General features: G+C 44.9%; 1 protein-coding gene across 4 annotated transcripts in view; it reads right to left on the bottom strand.

Annotated features, from left to right (window-relative positions):
• cpt1a2b (carnitine palmitoyltransferase 1A2b) overlaps window positions 1–24,590 on the bottom strand; it is a 56,021-nt gene that overhangs the window by 18,293 nt on the left and 13,138 nt on the right. For all 4 annotated transcript variants that reach the window (XM_071411345.1, XM_071411355.1, XM_071411372.1 and 1 more), the window contains 8 exons: window positions 23,236–23,373; window positions 23,011–23,088; window positions 21,955–22,062; window positions 18,873–18,960; window positions 15,991–16,186; window positions 12,466–12,654; window positions 11,314–11,419; window positions 10,648–10,764 (listed from right to left, as the gene is read on the bottom strand). In XM_071411345.1, the coding sequence (XP_071267446.1) occupies window positions 10,648–10,764; window positions 11,314–11,419; window positions 12,466–12,654; window positions 15,991–16,186; window positions 18,873–18,960; window positions 21,955–22,062; window positions 23,011–23,088; window positions 23,236–23,373 (1,020 nt within the window). The remainder of the gene's footprint in view (window positions 1–10,647; window positions 10,765–11,313; window positions 11,420–12,465; window positions 12,655–15,990; window positions 16,187–18,872; window positions 18,961–21,954; window positions 22,063–23,010; window positions 23,089–23,235; window positions 23,374–24,590) is intronic.

The raw sequence follows: 24,590 nt of genomic DNA, 5'->3' as shown, positions 1-24,590 counted from the left end.
GATGAAGAGGAAAGCATACTGTAGGGAGAGGAAGAAGCGGTAAGAGGAAGGAATAAGAGAATGAGCGGTACTAATAAGGGGAATTTGGGAAAGGCAAGCCCTCATGAAGCAGACAGTTTGAGAGTTGAGGCAACAGAGAGGGAGAGAGAGAAAAAAACAGCTAAAGATTTGGTAGTGACATAATTTCCAGGTGAGTGAGCGAGTGGGTGAGCGAAAGAGAAAATGTCTCATCTCAGTGGGGAGAAGCAATGCGACACGAATAGACCTTTGAGCCTTTGTGATGTACGGAGGCACCTGTGTATGTGTGTGCTGTTATCAATGTGAAGGCTTCACTATTCTAATAAGCATAGAAATACTGCAAGTAAGTTGGCGCATGTAATAAGTAACAGGGGCAAAGTCCCCGGTCATTAGGCGACCAGGCTGTGTGTGTATATTATGTACTTTGTGTTAGGGCACACCTACTCATTCAAGGGTTTTTCTTTATTTGTACTATTTTCTACATTATAAAATAATAGTGAAGATATCAAAACTATGAAATCTGGAATCTGGAATCATGTTGTAACCAAAAAAAGTGTTAAAGAAATCCAAAAATATTTTATATTTGTGATTCTTCAAATAGCCACCCTTTGCCTTGATGACAGCTTTGCACACGCTTGGCATTTTCTCAACCAGCTTCACCTGGAATGCTTTTCCAAAAGTCTTGAAGGAGTTCCCACATATGCTGAGCACTTGTTGGCTGCTTATCCTTCACTCTGCGGTCCGACTCATCCCAAACCATCTCAATTTGCTTGAGCTTGGGGAATTGTGGAGGCCAGGTCATCTGATGAAGCACTCCATTACTTTCCTTCTTGGTTAAACAGCCCTTACACAGCCTGGATGTGTGCTGGGTCATTGTCCTGTTGAAAAACAATTGATAGTCCCACTAAGCTCAAAGCAGATGGGATGGCATATCGCTGCAGAATGCTGTGGTAGCCATGCTGGTTAAGTGTGCCTTGAAATCTAACTAAATCACAGACAGTGTCACCAGCAAAGCACCCCCACACCGTAACACCTCCTCCTCCTCCATGCTTTATGGTGGGAAATACAGATGCGGAGTAGTGTTTTTTTGCAGCAATTCGACCATGAAGGCCTGATTCACGCAGTCTTCTCTGAACAGTTGATGTTGAGATGTGTCTGTTACTGGAACTATGTGAAGCATTTATTTGGGCTGCAATTTCTGAGGCTGGTAACTCTAATGAACTTATCCTCTGCAGCAGAGGTATCTTAGGGTCTTCCATTCCTGTGACGGTCCTCATGAGAGCCAGTTTCATGACAGCGCTTGACGATTTTTGCGACTGCACTTTAAGAAACTTTCAAAGTTCTTGAAATCTTCCGGATTGACTGACCTTCATGTCTTAAGGAAATGATGGACTGTCATCTCTCTTTGCTTATTTGAGCTGTTCTTGCCAAGTCCATAATACGGACTTGGTATTTTACCAAATAGGGCTATCTTCTGAACACCACCCCTACCTTGTCACAACACAACTGATTGAGTCAAATGCATTAAGAAGGAAAGAAATTCCACAAATCAACTTTAAGAAGGCACACCTATTAATTGAAATGCATTCCAATGCATTCCACCTCATGAAGCTGGTTGAGAGCATGCCAAGAGTGTTCAAAGCTGTCATTAAGGCAAAGGGTGGCTATTTGAAGAATCTCAAATATATTTTCATTCGTTTAACCAAAAACAAGTGTTACTACATGATTCCATATGTGTTATTTCATAGTTTTGATGTCTTCACTATTATTCTACAATGTAAAAAGAAGTACAAATAAAGAAAAACCCTTGAATGAGTAGGTGTTCTAAAACTTTTGACCAGTTGTGTACGCAAAATTCTGAGCTCTGTAACTGTCAACCAGTCAGTCAACCAGCCAGCCAGTCAGTCATAGCAGTACATTGAGGTAATTTCCAGGAGTGGAACTCCCCAGCGGTCCCACAGACAGGCAGTTAACACAGTAGAGGCCAGGGGAAGAGAGCACTGCACTGCTGAGGTAGAAGTAGGGAGAGAAGGTGGAGAACATTTTGTTACGTTACAGCCTTGTTCTAAAATGTATTAAATATTCATTTTTTCCTCAGAAATCTACACACAATACCCAATAATGACAAAGCAAAAACAGAGTCTCATAGCAAAGGGTCTGAATACATCCGTAAATAATAATAAAAAATATATTATTTACATATGTGTTCAGACCGTTTGCTATGAGACTCGAAATTGAGCTCAGGTGCATCCTGTTTCCAATTCAATTGAATTCACCTGTGGTAAATTCAATTGATTGGACATAATTTGGAAAAGAACACACCTGTCTATAAGGTCCCACTTATATAAGGTCATAGCAAAGGTCCCACAGCAAAAACCAAGCCATGAGCTCAGAGACAGGATTGTGTCGAGTCACAGATCTGGGGAAGGGTACAAAAAAAATGTCTGAAGCCATGAAGGTCCCTAAGAACACAGTTGCCTCCATCATTCCTAAATGGAAGAAGTTTGGAAACACCAAGATTATTCCTAGAGCTGGCCGTCCGGCCAAACTGAGCAATCGGGGGAGAAGGGCCTTGGTCAGGGAAGTGTCCAAGAAGCCGATGGTCACTCTGACAGAGTTCTAGAGTTCTTCTGTAGAGATGGGAGAACCTTCCGGAAGGACAACCATCTCTACAGCACTCCACCAATCAGGCCTTTATGGTAGAGTGACCAGACGGAAGCCACTCCTCAGTAAAAGGCACATGACAGCCAGCTTTGAGTTTGCCAAAAGGCACCTAAAGACTCTCAGACCATAAGAAACAAGATTCTCTGGTCTGATAAAACCAAGATTGATCTCTTTGGCCTGAATGCCAAGAGTCACGTCTGGAGGAAACCTGGCACCATCCCTACGGTGAAGCATGGTGGTGGTCGCATCATGCTGTGGGAAAGTTTTTCAGCGGCAGGTGCTGGGAGACTAGTCAGGATCAAGGCAAAGATGAACGGAGCAAAATACAGAGAGATCCTTGATGAAAATCTGCTCCAGAGCGCTCAGGGCGAAGGTTCACCTTTCAACAGGACAACGACCCTAAGCACACAGCCAATACAACGCAGGAGTGGCATCGGGACAAGTCTCTGAATGTCCTTGAGTGGCCCAGCCAGAGCCTGGACTTGAACCCGATCTAACATCTCTGGAGAGACCTGAAAATAGCTGTGCAGCAATGCTCCCCATCCAACCTGACAGAGCTTGAGAGGATCTGCAGAGAGGAATGGGAGAAACTACCCAAATATAGGTGTGCCAACCTTGTATCGTCATACCCAAGGAGACTCAAGGCTGTAATCACTGCCAAAGGTGCTTCAAGAAAGTACTGAGTATAGGGTCTGAATACTTATGTAAATGTGATATTTCAGTTATTTATATTTAATACATTTACAAAAATTTCTCAGAACTTGTTTTTGCTTTGTTATTATGGGGTATTGTGTGCAGATTAATGTGGAAAATAACAATTTAATACATTTTATAATAAGGCTGTAATGTAACAAAATGTGGAAAAAGTCAAGGGGTCTGAATACTTTCCGAATGCAGTGTAGGTGGTAGAGATAGAGTGGAGGGAATTTCCCCCGATTGTCTGACTGTTGTGGGTCGGTAGAAACAGAGGAGGAAACGGAAAACTCCAACCGCAACAAACAGACAGAGAGAAAGCGCGAGAGAGATGCCACTTCTCTCAGATGAAAGAGAAAAAAAACTGATGTAAGACAAAAAGAGAAGGCCTGTCATCTAGGGCTGTGGTGGTCATGACATTTTGTCAGCCGGTTATTGTTATGCAATCATCACCTCGGAAAGCACTGTCCATTTTGCTGTGTTAGGATTTGAAACAACATCCACAACGACCATGTTTTCCACTCGGTTTCAACCTGTTCATGAACTTTTGTCTTCAAATTGATCAATCGCAGTGAGGTGACTTTTAAAAGCACATACTGTTTTCATGATGTGTTCGATGTGATTTTGGGTTGCATCTGAATTGATGTCAGAGTGGTTGAAGGGAAAAGAACCCCGAGTACCAGGCCATTAGCAACCTGGTTCATTCCGGCGCCGGAAAGAGATGGCTGCCTCGCTTCGCGTTCCTTGGAAAATATGCAGTATTTTGTTTTTTTACGTGTTATTTCTTACATCGGTACCCCGGGTAATCTTAGGTTTCATTACATACAGTCGGGAGGAACTACTGAATATACGATTAACGTCAACTCATCATCGTTCCTACCAGGAATATGACTTTCCCGAAACGGATCCAGTGTCTTGCCTTCCACACAATACAATGGATCTGATCCCAGCCGGCGACCCTGTGCGACGCCGAAAAAGGGGAAAACGTGGCGGTCTCGTGGTCAGGCTTCGGAGACGGGCACATCGCGCTCCACTCCCTAGCATACTACTCGCCAATGTCCAGTCTCTTGACAATAAGGTTGATGAAATCCGAGCACGGGTAGCATTCCAGAGAGACATCAGGGATTGCAACGTGCTCTGCTTCACGGAAACATGGCTAACTCAAGGGACGCTAACGGAGTCGGTGCAGCCAGCTGGTTTCTCCATGCATCGCGCCGACAGAAACAAACATCTTTCCGGTAAGAAGAGGGGCGGGGGGGTATGCCTTATGATTAACGAGAAGTGGTGTGATCATCATAACAACACACAAGAACTCAAGTCGTTCTGTTCACCTGATCTAGAACTCCTCACAATCAAATGTCGACCGCATTATCTACCAAGGGAATTCTCGTCAATCATAATCACAGCCGTATACATTCCCCCCCAAGCAGACACATCGATGGCCCTGAACGAACTTTATCTGACTCTTTGTAAACTGGAAACCACACACCCTGAGGCTGCATTCATCGTAGCTGGGGATTTTAACAAGGCTAATCTAAAAACAAAACTCCCTAAATTCTATCAGCATATCGATTGTGCTACCAGGGCTGGAAAAACACTAGACCATTGTTACACTAATTTCCGCGACGCTTATAAGGCCCTCCCCCGCCCCCCTTTCGGAAAAGCTGACCACGACTCCATTTTGTTGATTCCAGCCTACAAACAAAAACTCAAACAACAAGCTCCCGCGCTCAGGTCTGTTCAACGCTGGTCCGACCAATCTGAATCCACGCTTCAAGACTGCTTCGATCACGCAGATTGGAATATGTTCCGCATCGCGTCCAACAACAATATTGACGAATATGCTGATTCGGTGAGCGAGTTCATTAGGAAGTGCATTGACGATGTCGTACCCACAGCAACGATAAAAACATTCCCAAACCAGAAACCGTGGATTGACGGCAGCATTCGCGTGAAACTGAAAGCGCGAACCACTGCTTTTAACCAGGGCAAGGTGACCGGAAGCATGACCGAATACAAACAGTGTAGCTATTCTCTCCGCAAGGCAATCAAACAGGCCAAGTCTCAGTACAGAGACAAAATCGAGTCGAAATTCAACAGCTCAGACACAAGAGGTATGTGGCAGGGTCTACAGTCAATCACGGATTACAAAAAGAAAACCAGCCCCGTCGAGGACCAGGATGTCTTGCTCCCAGACAGGCTAAACAACTTTTTTGCCCGCTTTGAGGACAATACAGTGCCACTGACACGGCCCCCTACCAAAACCTGCGGGCTCTCCTTCACTGCAGCCGAGGTGAGTAAAACATTTAAACGTGTTAACCCTCGCAAGGCTGCAGGCCCAGACGGCATTCCCAGCCGCGTCCTCAGAGCATGCGCAGACCAGCTGGCTGGTGTGTTTACGGACATATTCAATCAATCCTTATCCCAGTCTGCTGTTCCCACATGCTTCAAGAGGGCCACCATTGTTCCTGTTCCCAAGAAAGCTAAGGTAACTGAGCTAAACGACTACCGCCCCGTAGCACTCACTTCCGTCATCATGAAGTGCTTTGAGAGACTAGTCAAGGACCATATCACCTCCACCCTACCGGACACCCTAGACCCACTCCAATTTGCTTACCGACCCAATAGGTCCACAGACGACGCAATCGCAACCACACTGCACACTGCCCTAACCCATCTGGACAAGAGGAATACCCATGTGAGAATGCTGTTCATCGATTACAGCTCAGCATTTAACACCATAGTACCCTCCAAACTCGTCATCAAGCTCGAGACCCTGGGTCTCGACCCCGCCCTGTGCAACTGGGTCCTGGACTTCCTGACGGGCCGCCCCCAGGTGGTGAGGGTAGGTAACAACATCTCCACCCCGCTGATCCTCAACACTGGGGCCCCACAAGGGTGCGTTCTGAGCCCTCTCCTGTACTCCCTGTTCACCCACGACTGCGTGGCCATGCACGCCTCCAACTCAATCATCAAGTTTGCGGATGACACTACAGTGGTAGGCTTGATCACCAACAACGACGAGACGGCCTACAGGGAGGAGGTGAGGGCCCTCGGAGTGTGGTGTCAGGAAAATAACCTCATACTCAACGTCAACAAAACAAAGGAGATGATTGTGGACTTCAGGAAACAGCAGAGGGAGCACCCCCCTATCCACATCGACGGGTCAGTAGTGGAGAAGGTGGAAAGTTTTAAGTTCCTCGGTGTACACATCACGGACAAACTGAACTGGTCCACCCACACAGACAGCGTTGTGAAGAAGGCGCAGCAGCGCCTCTTCAACCTCAGGAGGCTGAAGAAATTCGGCTTGTCACCAAAAGCACTCACAAACTTCTACAGATGCACAATCGAGAGCATCCTGTCGGGCTGTATCACCGCCTGGTACGGCAACTGCTCCGCCCACAACCGTAAGGCTCTCCAGAGGGTAGTGAGGTCTGCAGAACGCATCACCAGGGGCAAACTACCTGCCCTCCAGGACACCTACACCACCCGATGTCACAGGAAGGCCATAAAGATCATCAAGGACAACAACCACCCAAGCCACTGCCTGTTCACCCCGCTATCATCCAGAAGGCGAGGTCAGTACAGGTGCATCAAAGCAGGGACCGAGAGACTGAAAAACAGCTTCTATCTCAAGGCCATCAGACTGTTAAACAGCCACCACTAACATTTAGCGGCCGCTGCCAACATACTGACTCAACTCCAGCCACTTTAAAAATGGGAATTGATGGAAATTATGTAAAAATGTACCACTAGCCACTTTAAGCAATGCCACTTAATACAATGTTTACATACCCTACATTACCCATCTCATATGTATATATACTGTACTCTATATCATCTACTGCATCTTGCCATCTTTATGCAATACATGTACCACTAGCCACTTTAAACTATGCCACTTTATGTTTACATACCCTACAGTACTCATCTCATATGTATATACCGTACTCTATACCATCTACTGCATCTGCCATGCCGTTCTGTACCACCACTCATCCATATATCTTTATGTACATATTCTTTATCCCTTACACTTGTGTGTGTGTGTAAGGTAGTAGTGTGGAATTGTTAGGTTAGATTACTGTTGGTTATTACTGCATTGTCGGAACTAGAAGCACAAGCATTTCGCTACACTCGCATTAACATCTGCTAACCATGTGTATGTGACTAATAAAATTTGATTTGATTTGATTTGATAATCATTTGTGAGTTGGGTACTACCAACGTATGTCCAGAGTGCATAAAAGGAGATTACCGTGACTCAACGGCCACATAGAATTTTACTGCGGTCATGACTCATGATTGCCGGTGTGGCGGTAATACAGTCACTGCAACAGCCCTACTTTCACCCAATCGTGGCTCACGGAGGTCATGCTAACATTGTGCCCCATACTTTGACTGAAATATTAAACTTAAGCCACTGAATTGGTTCCTCAACATATATTAATTGTGGTTCAGGACTGTCAATGGACATTAAGTCGTGGAATGAAACAGAGAGAGGAACTGATCCAAGCCTTAAAGAAAGAGGATAGAGGGAGCTGGACAATGTTTTACAGGGTGTTTCAAGTGACACTAAACACGGACACACTCCCCTCCCAAAGGATATCTGAGACAAGGTTTCCATTAGCCGGCAAACCACCTGAAAAAAAGAAATCCCATTGCAAAATTATGCTTTTTATCCATTAATCGAAAAAGCAGTCAAAGGAAATACTTTTGACAGGTAAAGAGTAGTGGTCGATAGGTTCATTTGCCTTATTTTGTGGAATTAAAATTGGCCTGTGTAGTTTTTGTTAGTCAGCATAGAGCCTATTTTGAGCGGGATTTCTCCTGCACGATTAAAAAGAGCTACTGGTAATTGAAGCATGCCTCCCATTCACCATTCAAGTGCAGGCAACAGGCTATCAGTGCTTTACCCACCACTTTACAATGTGAGCTGGAGGCAGTAGGCATTTTGAAAACATACTTAATAAAGCTGAATGTTTTATTTCATATTATGAGGCATCGTTTACCTTGCTTCAAATTAGCATATAGGAAAAATCAGACCATGAAAACGTGGAGGCAATTTAATAGGCGTCGTGTGAGTTGCAAGTTTGGGGACGCTTACAATTTATCCTACCATTTTTACCGTTCTGAGTGACAGTTATGATGTACATATGCAGATTTGCGTGGAACAGCTTCATTTCAATACTGTTTTCGTTTCTTAAAACCATAACAAAAAAACAAAAAAGTCAACTAATGAAAGATCACTAGCCTCTGCCATTTGATACACCGTGATCCATTGGCGGCTAAAGAAATGAACGCATGGAACTCATAGCTAATACAGCAGTAGGCCTTTAACTTCCATTTCTCTTTCACACTGAGGATTGGGGATTATCGAGGGGGAGATTTGGAAGATTTTTCAAATAGCTTACTGTGAGGACTATATTTTTAATATATCATCATTCGCAATGATGTAAAAAAAAAAAAAAAACACACTTTCCTACATTTCCGTGCAGCAGGTCAGGTACATCTATGCGTGCTCACGCGTTCCCTCAACATTATCAGGACATAGAAACCAGATACATACTCATCGCTCACATGGAGCATTCAAAACAAAAGTGTAGCGGGTTGTGAACTACACAAAGAATGTTTCCACTCCGAGAATGAGAAGGGTAAATGTAAGCAAATGAAGGGGATTAATGGTACATTTACTACTGGTGTAAGGGGAATAAAAAAAAATATATATGTTTAAAGGACAAACAATTCACACAATGACATAATGAATGTGCAAGAACTGGCGGGAGATTCACCTGTATCGTCACCAGACACCCCTCCCCTTCTTATTGTCTCAACACATTATCTTCACACGTATTTTTTGCTTTTCACTGTCAGCCGAAACTCAATAATCAGCTAGGCCTACCACACGTGCTGCCCAAATTGCGGGCTTCCCAAATAAGCATAGGCCTACAAGCATTTTTTTTTGAAGAAGCTAATTATCCTTGATTCCTCTGTGGCCAAGTCATGCTTTCTGGTGAAGTATTTTGAACGATTTTAATTATTTCTATATAAACAGGAGTAATTATATAATGTCGGCGAAAGTATTTCCATTTACCTCCCTATTGGACCCACCGCTTTGCCATTTCTCCCCTGTTCTATTGGTTTTCATATAAATTTTATTTTGTTGTCCAGAAGCCAAAGGCACAATCCTAGTCATATTAGCAGCACATCCTAGTTGTTGTATCTTAAGAGTCCCCCTCTTTCTAAGATTCTAACAGAGATTTCTCATCTCTGTCACATGTGGAACCGCTATCAGGTGCGCTGTTTAGAATGTCGTTTCCCCAGGTGGGCTGTTTAGAATGTCGTTTCCCCAGGTGGGCTGTTTAGAATGTCGTTTCCCCAGGTGGGCTGTTTAGAATGTCGTTTCCCCAGGTGGGCTGTTTAGAATGTCGTTTCCCCAGGTGGGCTGTTTAGAATGTCGTTTCCCCAGGTGGGCTGTTTAGAATGTCGTTTCCCCAGGTGGGCTGTTTAGAATGTCGTTTCCCCAGGTGGGCTGTTTAGAATGTCGTTTCCCCAGGTGGGCTGTTTAGAATGTCGTTTCCCCAGGTGGGCTGTTTAGAATGTCGTTTCCCCAGGTGGGCTGTTTAGAATGTCGTTTCCCCAGGTGGGCTGATTAGAATGTCGTTTCCCCAGGTGGGCTGATTAGAATGTTTTTTCCCCAGGTGGGCTGTTTAGAATGTTGTTTCCCCAGGTGGGCTGTTTAGAATGTTGTTTCCCCAGGTGGGCTGTTTAGAATGTTGTTTCCCCAGGTGGGCTGTTTAGAATGTTGTTTCCCCAGGTGGGCTGTTTAGAATGTTGTTTCCCCAGGTGGGCTGTTTAGAATGTTGTTTCCCCAGGTGGGCTGTTTAGAATGTCGTTTCCCCAGGTGGGCTGTTTAGAATGTTGTTTCCCCAGGTGGGCTGTTTAGAATGTTGTTTCCCCAGGTGGGCTGTTTAGAAAGGTTTCCCGCGAATTGCATTTTGGCAAATGTTTGAAAATGACGTTTTATTAGCTGTTTCATTACGAGTTACATGCTCTGAATTACCATAATGTAAATGTGATTTCTGTTATTCTGATCACCGTGGGTGGATGCCCTAATGGGTTACGCACCCAATGTATATGTGTCCGGTAAATTTCTCAAATGGCCGGTAAATTTGAATCTTCCCTGTCATGTTGTCCGGCGCCACATTTTCCTAATGGAAACCCTGGTCTGAGGGTGTGTTAGGGAACGATGCACACACCCAGCACTCTCACCTCCACGGGGATGTCCCAGGTGAGTCTCTGAGGGGGCGGTAAGGAGCGCTCCACCTCTCCCTTACAGTGACCGTCCTCTGTGTAACCCAGTTGGAAGGCATCTGTGGCCAGGGTGAACTGAGGACAGACAGAGAGCAGTTGTTACACACACACACATAGACACACATAGACACACATAGACACACATGCAAACACACAAAGTTCAGTGGCTTCACCATTCACAAAGAGTATAAAACACACAGAAACTTGACCTGCCAAAAACTGATAACAAACATGTTTATCCTCTTTCTGATTGAGCAAATCCTGAGAATATCCAGTTTGGATAATAACTGGAAGATCCTGATCTGGGCTATGCTCTATTTAACCACAGGCACTTTTAGCCACATATCTTGCCATATGTAGTCTACCTCACACATACACTAAAATCTGCAAGATCGGATTATTCTAAATAAAACCAAGTGCTTGATCGCCATTGAGGACAGGTAATTTGGGCTGTCAAGGGGAATCTCCCCCCCATATTTTAACCTCATTAGCTCCAGCACCATACTAGTGTCTACACAATGTGAAAACGGCACATTTCTATGTTATGTAGCTAAAGAGAGAAGAAAAAGGCCCTAATAAAATGCTATTTGATTATGCCTGTTTGACAGATAAACACACACACACCTCCCACAGGTGTGCCACTGTCGGGGCGTCGGCCCAGGAGTGCTCTGCATTCAGCCCATTCTTCCCATTCTTGTACACCACCACAGAGAAGGACTTATCAAACCACCTGAGAGACCGAGAGAGGGGGGGGGGGGGGGGGGGGGAGGAGAGAGGAGAGAGAGAGGGGGGGCAAGAGAGAGACACATATATATATATATATATAGAGAGAGAGAGATCAATTAGCTCAGTGTTTTCCGTTTTGAGAGTTGACCACACACTATCAAAGCAGAATGTATACATCCCTTGACCACCCACCACTGTCCTGTTCCAGCCAAAACATCAGACTAAAATGTACTCATTATTCATCAATCTCATTGAGAGTTCAATACTGTATTGTATGAGAATGCCATACAGACAGGAATCCACTGGAACTCAGACACAGATGTGAAGCACTTGATTTGGAGGAGGGAGAGAAGAGTGTGTACAAGAGGAACTTCGGCCTAGTGCCGATGATTCTGAACAACCAGAACCATGTCCATGGATGGGATATATCCCTCAATTACTTCACTAAAGCAACTGGTGCTCTTGGACTTATACAACATTTGCTGCTAATTCAATCAGGTTGTCACATACCATGTGTGTGTGTGTGTGTGTGTGTGTAGCCCTACAGTACAGCACGTGTGAAAGGAAGAGGGGATAAAATGGACCAGATGAAGACCATCTGCTAACAAAGACATCCTGCTCTCTTCATTGCGCACAATTCAACTCAATCTAGATAACCGGTAAACTATGATAGAGGTGGCACCCTTTTAACTATATGGTGCACTACTTTGGCTCAGAGCCCTATGGGCCCACGCCCTGGTCAAAGGTAGTGCACTACAGTATATAAGGAATAGGGTGCCATTTGGTACATGCTTAGTACCATACCAGACCCCCTTGTAGAAGAGTGTAATGGATTGAATGTTCTTTCGTTGCGTGGTAACTGGGGAAAGGCAGAGTTGGACACTCTATAAAACTGGTCCTAATTCACTCCCATAGCCCTTCCAGTTGGCTCCATCCTGTCAATGTTGACAGATCTGTAAGGTGTTAGCAATGAGGTGGAAGCTCCGCCACGATTCTACATTGACTAAATAGAAGCTCATCTTAACACACCTGCGCCACACAGTCACACACCTGTCATAACATTTCCCGTGGAGGAGGGACTTGGCGTAGCGGTCCAGGTTTCCCACGGGGTCTTCTCCCATCATTCCCTGCTCCTCGTCGTCCAGGGTGACAAAGAAGGCAGCTCTCTCGATGCAGTCCAGCGAGCGCTTGTTCACCCCTGAGCTGAAGTACTGCTTTCTTACGGCACACCACGGCACCCTGGGACAAAACGCATCCAAACCACACCAAAACTTCATTTCAAAAAGGTAGACTCAACAAGATGACATCATCAACACAGAGTCTACTCTACTTCTTACTTACAGAAAGACATCAATATCAACAGCAACCAAAACGGGCAAGAATCCTCCATTGTCACTGAACATAGGGGAACATGTTTCCCTTCTGCAACCCACTCCCTGCAGAACAGTGTGCATGGTGATAATGAGCACGATAGAATACTTGACAGTAGAGTGAAAGTGATCCCACGGGACATGCCAGGACAGAACACCCCATAATCAGACTAATTCAACCGTGTGGTTGTAACTGTTCCTTGCTCAAAGGCAGAACCCTGTCAGCAGTCATGACGAGCTGAAGATGACTAAAGATACAAAGGCGAGAGGAAAAATGTTCTGCTACTGTACCACACCCGCACCCCCAGGACAGAAGGTGAGTTTTTAACTCCGTGTGTAAAGTCCTACAGAAACAGACGGGAGCGCCACAGTGTACCAACATTTGTGACATGAACAGAGTTGTTTTACGCGTCTGCACGGGTGTCGTGTTTCAAGTGTGTTTGAGAGAGAGTGAGAGAGTGCGAGGGAGAGAATCCTACTCATGATTATTGTTCCAACTTACCACAATCAAAGCCCAGAATAGCTCTGTTGGTGTACATAGACAATAACTGCACAGATCATTAACTACATTCAGTATAATTGCCCTTAATCCTAGGATAATGCTTGTGTTTGTGTTATGAGAGCAGTAGTGGCCCGGTTTAGCAGGTTTTAACTAATAGTGCTTTAGTTGTTTTATCTTATCATAAACACACACCCAAACAGCAAATGGCAAATATCGTTTTATGCATTCTCCTTATAGATGAACTCGTCTTTTCCCCCCTTTTTTTTTACGTCCCCCAAGCATCTACTCGATCATCTTCTTTCTATTATATTCCTCTGACCGCTGTCCCTCCTCTCCTCTTTCACTTCATCTCACTTTTAGCCTCACTCCTTCCCCTCTCCCTCAGTTCAGTTCCCTTCCCTCCAGGCATTCTCAACCAACACACTCTCCATTTCGCTTTTACATCCCCCCTCTCGTTTGCTTGCTCTTCCTTTAAAAATGTTTAGACCCTTTGTCTTCTCTTCCTCTTTGTGACTTCTCCATCTCTCGGTTGACTCCGCTCTGCACCCTTCCTTTCCACCATTTTGTCCAAGTTGTGATCAGACCACTTAAGACTCTTGTGGCCATTGAGGTAACCGACAGAAGCTCTTACTTGTCTGTGGTATCCTGCAGACCTGGGTTCAAATACTATCAGAAATCCTTTCAAATACTTGAGTTGTGCTTGATTGAGCGTGCTTGGCTCAATGGACCAATACAATAGACCGGAAAACAAAAACCCTGCCCACTTGGCACTCCAGGCTGGCTAGAGTGAACGGTGAAAGATTTCAAATCATATTTGAACCCATGTCTGTTATCCTGCAGTGCAATCCTTGTCTGATGTCTCAAGCCAAAGTCTGCACATCCACAGCCGTCTCAGGCATAATGAACATGAAGCTCCGTAGGGCCATCTAGTAGCCATAGATCGGATCATGCAAAACACTGCACTGTCATATTTAGGGGGATATCCGGGTGGTGGAAAATGCAGAGAACTGTATTTGCAGTGTAAACATACACCTACAGTGGGGAGAACAAGTATTTGATACACTGCCGATTTTGCAGGTTTTCCTACTTACAAAGCATGTAGAGGTCTGTAATTTTTTATCATAGGTACACTTCAACTGTGAGAGACGGAATCTAAAACAAAAATCCAGAAAATCACATTGTATGATTTTTAAGTAATTAATTTGCATTTTATTGCATGACATAAGTATTTGATACATCAGAAAAGCAGATCTTAATATTTGGTACAGAAACCTTTGTTTGCAATTACAGAGATCATACGTTTCCTGTAGTTCTTGACCAGGTTTGCACACACTGCAGCAGGGATTTTGGCCCACTCCTCCATACAGATCTTCTCCAGATCCTTCAGGTTTCGGGGCTGTCGCGGGGCTATACGGACTTTCAGCTCCCTCCAAAGATTTTCTATTGGGTTCAGGTCTGGAGACTGGCTAGGCCACTCCAGGACCTTGAGATGCTTCTTACGGCGCCACTCCTTAGTTGCCCTGGCTGTGTGTTTCGGGTCGTTGTCATGCTGGAAGACCCAGCCACGACCCATCTTCAATGCTCTTACTGAGGGAAGGAGGTTGTTGGCCAAGATCTCGCGATACATGGCCCCATCCATCCTCCCCTCAATACGGTGCAGTCATCCTGTACCCTTTGCAGAAAAGCATCCCCAAAGAATGATGTTTCCACCTCCATGCTTCACGGTTGGGATGGTGTTCTTGGGGTTGTACTCATCCTTCTTCTTCCTCCAAACACGGCGAGTGGAGTTTAGACCAAAAAGCTCTATTTTTGTCTCATCAGACCACATGACCTGCTCCCATTCCTCCTCTGGATCATCCAGATGGTCATTGGCAAACTTCAGACGGGCCTGGACATGCGCTGGCTTGAGCAGGTGGACCTTGCGTGCGCTGCAGGATTTTAATCCATGACGGTGTAGTGTGTTACTAATGGTTTTCTTTGAGACTGTGGTCCCAGCTCTCTTCAGGTCATTGACCAGGTCCTGCCGTGTAGTTCTGGGCTGATAACTCACCTTCCTCATGATCATTGATGCCCCACGAGGTGAGATCTTGCATGGAGCCCCAGACCGAGGGTGATTGACCGTCATCTTGAACTTCTTCCATTTTCTAATAATTGCGCCAACAGTTGTTGCCTTCTCACCAAGCTGCTTGCCTATTGTCCTGTAGCCCATCCCAGCCTGTTGCATGTCTACAATTTTATCCCTGATGTCCTTATACAGCTCTCTGGTCTTGGCCATTGTGGAGAGGTTGGAGTCTGTTTGATTGAGTGTGTGGACAGGTGTTTTTTATACAGGTAACGAGTTCAAACAGGTGCAGTTAATACAGGTAATGAGTGGAGAACAGGAGGGCTTCTTAAAGAAAAACTAACAGGTCTGTGAGAGCCGGAATTCTTACTGGTTGGTAGGTGATCAAATACTTATGTCATGCAATAAAATACAAATTAATTACTTAAAAATCATACAATGTGATTTTCTGGATTTTTGTTTTAGATTCCGTCTCTCACAGTTGAAGTGTACCTATGATAAAAATTACAGACCTCTACATGCTTTGTAAGTAGGAAAACCTGCAAAATCGGCAGTGTATCAAATACTTGTTCTCCCCACTGTATGTGTACAGATGCTCACGCACACAAACACACCCCTCTTCCCCCCACCACTATAGACACCTGTCTCCAGCAGTCAGTGCTCCCAGCCTGTCCTCTCCAGGTCCGGGGGGTGAAGGGTCATCTAGGATCCTCTGGATCTGGTACTCTATCTCTCTAGGCGAGAGGAGACGCCCCACCTTGTACACCCACAGCCTGAAGTAGCGCCCCCGGTGGTAGACAGCCACAAATTCACTGTCCTGCCAGTGCTGCAGCACATCTGGAGAGGAGACACACGTCGAGAGAGAGAGAGAGATGCAGAACACTAGGCATTTTTATTTAATTTTATTTCACCTTTATTTAACCAGGTAAGCTAGTTGAGAACAAGTTCTCATTTACAACTGCGACCTGGCCAAGATAAAGCAAAACAATTTAGCAGATTAACACTGGAGTGATAGACGAGCAGATGATAATGTGCAAGTAGAGATACTGGTGTGCAAAAGAGCAGAAAAGTAAATCAAAACAATATGGGGATGAGGTTGGTAGATTGGGTGGGCTATTTACAGATGGACTATGTACAGCTGCAGCGATCGGTTAGCTGCTCAGATAGCTGATATTTAAAGTTAGTGAGGGAAATATAAGTCTCCAGCTTCAGCGATTTTTGCAAATTGTTCCAGTCACTGGCAGCAGAGAACTGGAAGGAAAGGCGGCCAAAGGAGGTGTTGGCTTTGGGGATGACCAGTGAGATATACCTGCTAGAGCGCGTGCTACGGGTGGGTGTTGCTATCATGACCAGTGAGCTGAGATAAGGCGGAGCTTTACCTAGCATAGACTTATAGATGAACTGGAGCCAGTGGGTCTGGCGACGAATATGTAGCGAGGGCCAGCCGACTAGAGCATACAGGTCGCAGTGGTGGCTGGTATAAGGGGCTTTGGTAACAAAACGGATGGCACTGTGATAGCAAACTGGATGCAGTCTGAGTAGAGTATTGGAAGCTATTTTGTAGAAGTCGAAGGATCGGTAGGATAGTCAGTTTTACTAGGGTAAGTTTTGCGGCGAGAGTGAAGGAGGCTTTGTTGCGAAATAGAAAGACGATTCTAGATGTTTGATATGAGTCTAGAAGGAGAGTTTACAGTCTAGCCAGACACCTAGGTATTTGTAGTTGTCCACATATTCTAGGTCAGAACCGTCCAGAGTAGTGATGCTAGTCGGGCGGACGGGTGCGGGCAGCGAACGGTTGAAAAGCATGCATTTGGTTTTAGTAGCATTTAGGAGCAGTTGGAGGCCACGGAAGGAGTGTTGTATGGCATTGAAGCTTGTTTGGTGGTTAGTTAACACAGTGTCCAAAGAAGGGCCAGATGTATACAGAATGTTGTCGTCTGCGTAGAGGTGGATCAGGGAATCACCAGCAGCAAGAGCGACATCGTTGATTTATACAGAGAAACGAGTCTGCCCGAGAATTGAACCCTGTGGTATCCCCATAGAGACTGCCAGAGGTCCGGACAACAGGCCCTCCGATTTGACACACTGAACTCTGTCTGTGAAGTAGTTGGTGAACCAGGCGAGGCAGTCATTTGAGAAACCTGTTGAGGCTGAAACCTCAAGGGTGTTGAGTCTGCCAATAAGAATACGGTGATTGACAGAGTCGAAAGCCTTGACCAGGTCGATGAAGACGGCTGCACAGTACTGTCTTTTATCGATGGCGGTTATGATATCGTTTAATACCTTGAGCGAGGCTGAGGTACACCCGTGACCAGCTCAGAAACCGGATTGCACAGCGGAGAAGCTACGGTGGGATTCGAAATGGTCAGTGATCGGTTTGTTAACTTGGCTTTCGAAGACTTTAGAAAGGCAGGGCAGGATGGATATAGGTCTATAACAGTCTGGGTCTAGAGTGTCACCCTCTTTGAAGAGGGGGATTACAGCGGCAGCTTTCCAATCTTTAGGGATCTAGGAATATACGAAAGAGAGGTTGAACAGACTGGTAATCGGGGTTCCAACAATGGCGGCGGATAATTTTAGAAAGAGAGGGTCCAGATTGTCTAGCCGAGCTGATTTGTACGGGTCCAGGTTTTGCAGCTCTCTCAGAACATCTGCTATCTGGATTTGGGTGAAGGAGAAGCTGGGGAGGCTCGGGCAAGTAGCTGCGGGGTGTGCAGAGCTGTTGGCCGGGGTTGGGGTAGCCAGGAGGAAAGCATGGCCAGCCGTAGAGAAATGCTTATTGAAATTTTCGATTATTATGGATTTATCGGTGGTGACCGTGTTACCTAGCCTCAGTGCAGTGGGCAGCTGGGAGGAGGTGCTCTTGTTCTTCATGGACTTTACAGTGTCCCAAAACGTTTTGTAGCTACAGGATGCAAATTTCTGTTTGAAAAAGCTAGCCTTTGCTTTCCTGACTGACTGAGTGTATTGGTTCCTGACTTCCCTGAACAGTTGCATATCGCGGGGACTATTTGATGCTGTTGCAGTCCGCCACAGGATGTTTTTGTGCTGGTCAAAGGCAGTCAAGTCTGGGGTGAACCAAGGGCTCTATCTGATCTTAGTTCTACATTTTTTGAAAGGGGCATGCTTATTTAAGATGAGAAAATTACTTTTAAAGAACGATCAGGCATCCTCGACTGACAGGATGAGGTCAAATCCTTCCAGGATACCCCGGCTAGGTTGATTAGAAAGGCCTGCTCGCAGAAGTGTTTTAGGGAGCGTTTGACAGTGATGAGGGGTGGTCGTTTGACCGCGGACCCATAGTGGATGCAGGCAATGAGGCAGTGATATCTGAGATCCTGATTGAAAACGGCAGAGGTGTATTTGGAGGGCAAGTTGGTCGTACTGTTGCCTAATTTCCTTTATGGTCAATGCTAACAAATAAAGATTCCAAAACTGACTTTTTTGTGTGTGTGTGTGTGTGTGTGTGTGTGTGTGTGTGTGTGTGTGTGTGTGTGTGTGTGTGTGTGTGTGTGTGTATTACCAGTCTCCTCTCCTGGAGTGCGAGTAGTGTTGAACATTCTCTCACACTGAGCTGCACACAGAGGGATGACTGTACCTGGAACACGACTCTGAGAGAGTGAGTGAGTGAGAGAGAGAGAGAGAGAAAAAAACTGTTCTGTAGTTACAGTATCTTCGCATTGTTTAACCTCAAATGCAAATTCATTTCATCCATGACAATATGAATTTAAGAATGAGAGAGAAAGAGAGAGGAAGTGAAATATTCATTGACGACAGTCAGATGCACAGTTCCTTAAAAAAAAAGACCACATCAGCAGAAAAAAACGAGAACTCGATTAACGGTCCTTCAAATGACACTTTCACACAGCTACTTCGATGAAATAGCCAGCTAATATGAGTAAATATACCAAAACAACCCATGTTCAATTTCAGTATCCTTCATAAAGTAGGAATTGAGAAAAGGAGGACAATGAGCAACTAAAAGAAAAGGGTGTTTAACAAAGTTGGCTGGCTATTATTCATTCATTTATTTGACATTTTAAAGTACTAACTATAGAGATTAATTATAATAATTATTATTATCATCTATTATTAATGTATATATGTGTTGTTATTATTATCTGACTCATAACTCAGTGCTCCAGTTTGGTAAAATACTGTAGCATTCCTGTCACCGATGTCAACAACACCAAAGATTATGGATATACTAACAAGATGCATGTCTCTCCACCCTAACAATGGGAGTCGTTTTCCACAAAGCTGCACGCTGGGCTTTCTAGCTTTCACCTATCCTTTCTTTTGATTGGTGGATACATCTCATTATTGCAATCCTTTTTTGAATATTCAATGAGGGTTGTTGACGTCAACCGCATGTATTCAACGGAGAGAGATGTTATGCTACTAGCCTCACACCATGAATATGCATAGCCATCGAGACAAGTCTGATATAAAGTGTTTTTTTTCTCAAAGTTGCCGGGATGTCACGTGTCCTACTTATATCAATACACTCGTCACAACTTAAGCGTCACAAAACTTCTATTCGTTTTAATAAACCTCAAGTAGCAAATATGCCATACATTTGTTCGTTGACCAAATTCGACACGCTCTCATTGACCTCCATACAAAAATCCCTTGCTTGGTGGGCGAAACAATGACAAAAGGCGCCATCTGCTGGAGGGAGACAGATGTTGCGTCGAGTTGGGTTTCTCCTCCTCTCTGACAACACCCACCCACATCTACAAACTGACACAGTGCTGTAAAACGACAGTTAGACAGAATCAGGTTTGACCAGCCACATAATGACTTCAGTTCCATTCATATAAACTATGTCTGCAGCAACAGCAGTCCAATAGAGACAGTTAGGCGAGTCTCACTACTATACCAACAGGTTCCTTGGATCGTTAACTTGATACATTTTCACTGAATAATAACGGGCATAACCAGGTCAGCTCAGTACAGCTCGGCTTAGTAGTTAGAAAAAGGGTATAGCTCTTCACTGGTGGTGGTCTAGTACAGTGTACAGGGGGTATAGAAAGTCACCACCCTCTTTCAAAATGTTCACCTTTTGTTGCCCTTACAGCCTGAAATGAAAACACATAAAATCAGACTTTTTCCGGCTGTGAATTATACTTTTTTTTTTTTTTTTACTCTGAAAATGTATTAAAAGTAAAACAGTAAAATATCCAATTTGGATAAGTGAACACCCTCCCCTGAGTTAATACTTGGTGGAACCACCTTTTGCTTGAATTACAGCCATGGGTCTCGTTGAATACGTCTCTACTAACTTTGCACACCTGGACTGTGCAATTTTTCCCCATCTTTCCTTGCAGAATTGTTCAAGCTCAGTCAAATTGCATGGTGACCGCTCATTGACTGCAAGTCATTCCACAGATTCAATGGGATTTAGGTCGGGCTCTGACTAGGCCACTCAAGGACATTTACCTTCTTGTCCTTCAGCCACTGTACGGTTGCTTTGGTGATGTGCTTTGTGTCATTATCATGTTGAATTATCCTGACAAGTGCTCCTGTCCCTGCTGAAGAGAAACACCCCCACAACAGGATGCTGCCACTGCCGTGCTTTACTGTAGGCGTGGTGTTCTTTACCGTAGGCGTGGTGTTCTTTACCGTAGGCGTGGTGTTCTTTACCGTAGGCGTGGTGTTCTTTGGGTGGAAATATGTATTGGGTTTTCGGCAGACATATATATCGTTTTGCGTTCAGGCCAAAAAGTTCAATTTTGGTCTCATCTGACCACAGCACCTTTTGCCACTTGGCCTCGGAATCTACAATGCTCTTTTTGGCAAAGCTCAAACGAGACTTGATGTGGCATTTTTAGAGGAGTGGTTTTTTTCTTGCCACCCTCCCACAGAGGCCAGATTTGTGGAGCGCTTGTGATATTTTGGTCACATGCACACATTGGTCACATGCACAGTCTTTGCCATAAAGGCCTGAAGTGCCTTCAAAGTAGCCTCTCTGACTCCTCCTTGCCCGGTCATCCAGTTTGGAGGGACGGCCTGATCTATGCAGGGTCTGAGTTGTGCCATACGCCTTCCACTTCTTAATAATGGTGTTAACTGTGCTCCGAGGGATAGACAAAGCCTTTGAAATCTTTTTATATCCATCACCTGACTTTCCACAACTTTATCTCATAGATCTTTTGAAAGTACCTTTTCTGCCCAGTTGCACTACTAAATAGTGGAGTCCTCTATGAACAACTGGTTTTATTCTGAACTAATCAAAGTCACTACAATTGATCACAGATGTAGGCCAATTAGCTTGATTCGTGATCAGGAAGTTGGTTGGTTAAACCTCAGAAAGTTTGCAATTCTAATGGGGGGAGGTGGGGGTGTTCACTTATCCAAATAGGGTATTTTTTATTTATTTATTGTTTATTGTTTTATTTATTGTTTTACTTTTAATTAATTTTCAGAATTTTTATTTATTTTATTCCCCATTGGACATCGTGGGTTAAATAAAGCTGTAAAAAGTCACATTTTATGTGTTTTCATTTCAGGCTGTAAGGCAACAAAAGGTGAACATTTTGAAAGGGGGTGGTGACTTTCTATACCCACTGTATGTGTGTACTAGTACTGGTAGCAGGACTCACAGGCGTTAGCTGCTCACTGTTGACCTTGCGTCGGTAGAGCAGCAGAGCAGTGATGGTGTTGCCGGCCCTCGCTGCCTGGATGGGCGTGGGAGTCACATACAGAAAGTCCTAGTGGAGAAGAGGGGTCAGAGATGGAGGTGAGAGCGAGACAAAAATAAAATAGAAAAGGGAGTGTGAGCCAGAGACAGACAAGAGTCAGCGGGAGGGAGAGTCAGAGGGAGGGAGAGTCAGCGGGAGGGAGAGTCAGCGGGAGGGAGAGTCAGAGGGAGGGAGAGTCAGAGGGAGGGAAACAGACAAAGGTAAGGACATGTGGCACTACAGCAAGTTTCTGGGGGAAACATTCCCAGCATTTCTGGAAGTCGAGGAATTCCTGCCCCAGCCCTGTCTCTGGAATGTCACAATAAGCAAATAGAGAGGGGGCAGGTGAGGGAGAGAGCGCTCTAGGGTTTTGGACGGTTGGAAGGAGAAAGGCAGTGAAGGTCTGAGAACTGAAGGCATGAAGGAGGGAAGGAGGGTGGTATATGTTGTGGGAGAGAGAAAGAGTGTATCACATAGACAGTATGCCGCACTGCTTCTTGACACACTGCTCGCTCAGAAGCCAGCCGCACCAACGTGTCGGTGGAAACACCATACAACTGACCACCAAAGTCAGCGTGCATGCGCCCGGCCCGCCACAAGGGGTCGCTAGAGCGCGATGGAACAAGGACATCCCGGCCAGCCAAACCCTCCCCTAACCCGGACGACGCTGGGCCAATTGTGCGCCACCTCATGGGTCTCCCGGTCGCTGGGTCTGTAGTGACGCCTCAAGCACTGCCGTGCAGTGCCTTAGACCTCTGTGCCACTCGAGATGCCCTAAAAATCCTTCTTTAACCTGTATCCTGCCCTTCATCTACACATACTGCAGTGGATTTAACAAGTGACATCAATCATGGATAATGGATGGATAATGCTTTCACCTGGATTCACCTGGTCTGTCTATGTCACGGAAAGAGCAGGTGTTCTTAATGTGTTGTATACCCAGTGTATATCTATAGTGTATCGTGGGAAGAGCAGTACCATGCCATAGTAGTTGCTGTTGACCATGATGGGGCCTCGTCCTCTCAGGTAGATGTACTCCTCCCACCAGTCACTCACCTGACAGACAGACAGAGACACGGAGAGAGAGAGAGATTAGAAGTGAAATCATCACACTTCAACAGCTATGAGCCTAAGTGAGTGAGCGAACTGTGTATGTGTTTGTGGGAGTGAACAAACAGTGTGTGCAGCAGTGAGTCTACTCACATAGTTGGTAGCCCACAGAGCTTTGAGTTTGAGATAGCGCTGCAGCCGGTTCCCCAGACTGTTCTCAAACTGAGCCGCCAACACAGTCATCCGCTGGAACTCCGGACCACTCAGCAACGGACGCACTGACTCCAGGTACTAAGTGAGAGAGACCCGCCACACACCTCGGATCAAAACAGTGTACTGTGGTGTCTTCATTAGTTGTACGCCATAGCAGAACGTATAGCACCTTAGCGAAACATTCTGCAACGGAAACCGTTTACTCCGAGCTTCAATTTTTTTGCAACAAAAACAAGAGTTTCTATTGGAAAAATTCAGCTAGGTCCCTCCCGGTTTCATTCTGTTTGCCTCCGTTTGATTTCTAGTGAATACACCCCAGGTATGAATGTTGCACCCTTTCCACTCTGATTCAGTCCATTCTATTTAAAATGACCAAGATAAAATGGATGTTCAATCGTTGTCAGTTTTCAGGTGACAACCAGCCATTTCAATTCTTCAAACTCTGTCAGGTTGGTTGTTAATCATCGCTAGACAGCCATTTTCAAGCAGATTTAAGTCAAAACTGTAACTATGCCATTCAGGAACATTCAATGTCGTCTTGGTAAGCAACTCCAGTGTATATTTGGCCTTGTGTTTTAGGTTATTTTCCTGCTGAAAAGGTGAATATGTCTCCCAGTAACCACTATCCATCCACATTTTTTATGTGAGTAAAGTCATACCGTATAAAACTAAATCCCGACAGCTGTGATAGAAACAGGAAGTTTCCCAAAAATTGTATAAACGCTGATACAATTTGTTCGTTCGACACGGCGACATCTTTTTGTGTCTGTAAAATGAATTACGCGAGAAATGGCGGTGCATGTGTTGTGTTGGATTTGCCCCAAACATAATGCTTTGTATTCGATAAAAAGTACATTTCTTTGACACATTTTTTGCAGTTTTACTTTAGTGGAAACGGAGTTAGGAAGGACTCCTGTATCTTTGTAGTGACTGGGTATATTGATACACCATCCAAAGTGTAATTGATAACTTCAACATGTTCAAAGGGATATTCAATGTCTGCCTTTTTTCCCTTTTCACCCATCTACCAATAAGTGCCCTTCTTTGCGAGGCATTGGAAATCCTCTGTGGTCTTTGTGGTTGAATCTGTGCTTGAAATTCACTTCGACTAATTTAATAAAACATTTTATTTAACCTTAATTTAACTAGGCAAGTCACTTCTCGACTAAGGGACCTTACAGATAATTGTGTGTGGTACAGAGATAGGGTAGTCATTCAAAAATCCTGTTAACCACTATTATTGTACACACAATGAGTCCATGCAACTTATTATGTGACTTGTTAAGCACATTTTT

Source organism: Salvelinus alpinus, chromosome 1 (assembly GCF_045679555.1).
Source record: "Salvelinus alpinus chromosome 1, SLU_Salpinus.1, whole genome shotgun sequence".
NCBI classification, from domain to species: Eukaryota; Metazoa; Chordata; class Actinopteri; order Salmoniformes; family Salmonidae; genus Salvelinus; species Salvelinus alpinus.
Note: the sequence above shows the minus strand (reverse complement) of the source record. Positions and strands in the feature narration are given on the sequence as shown.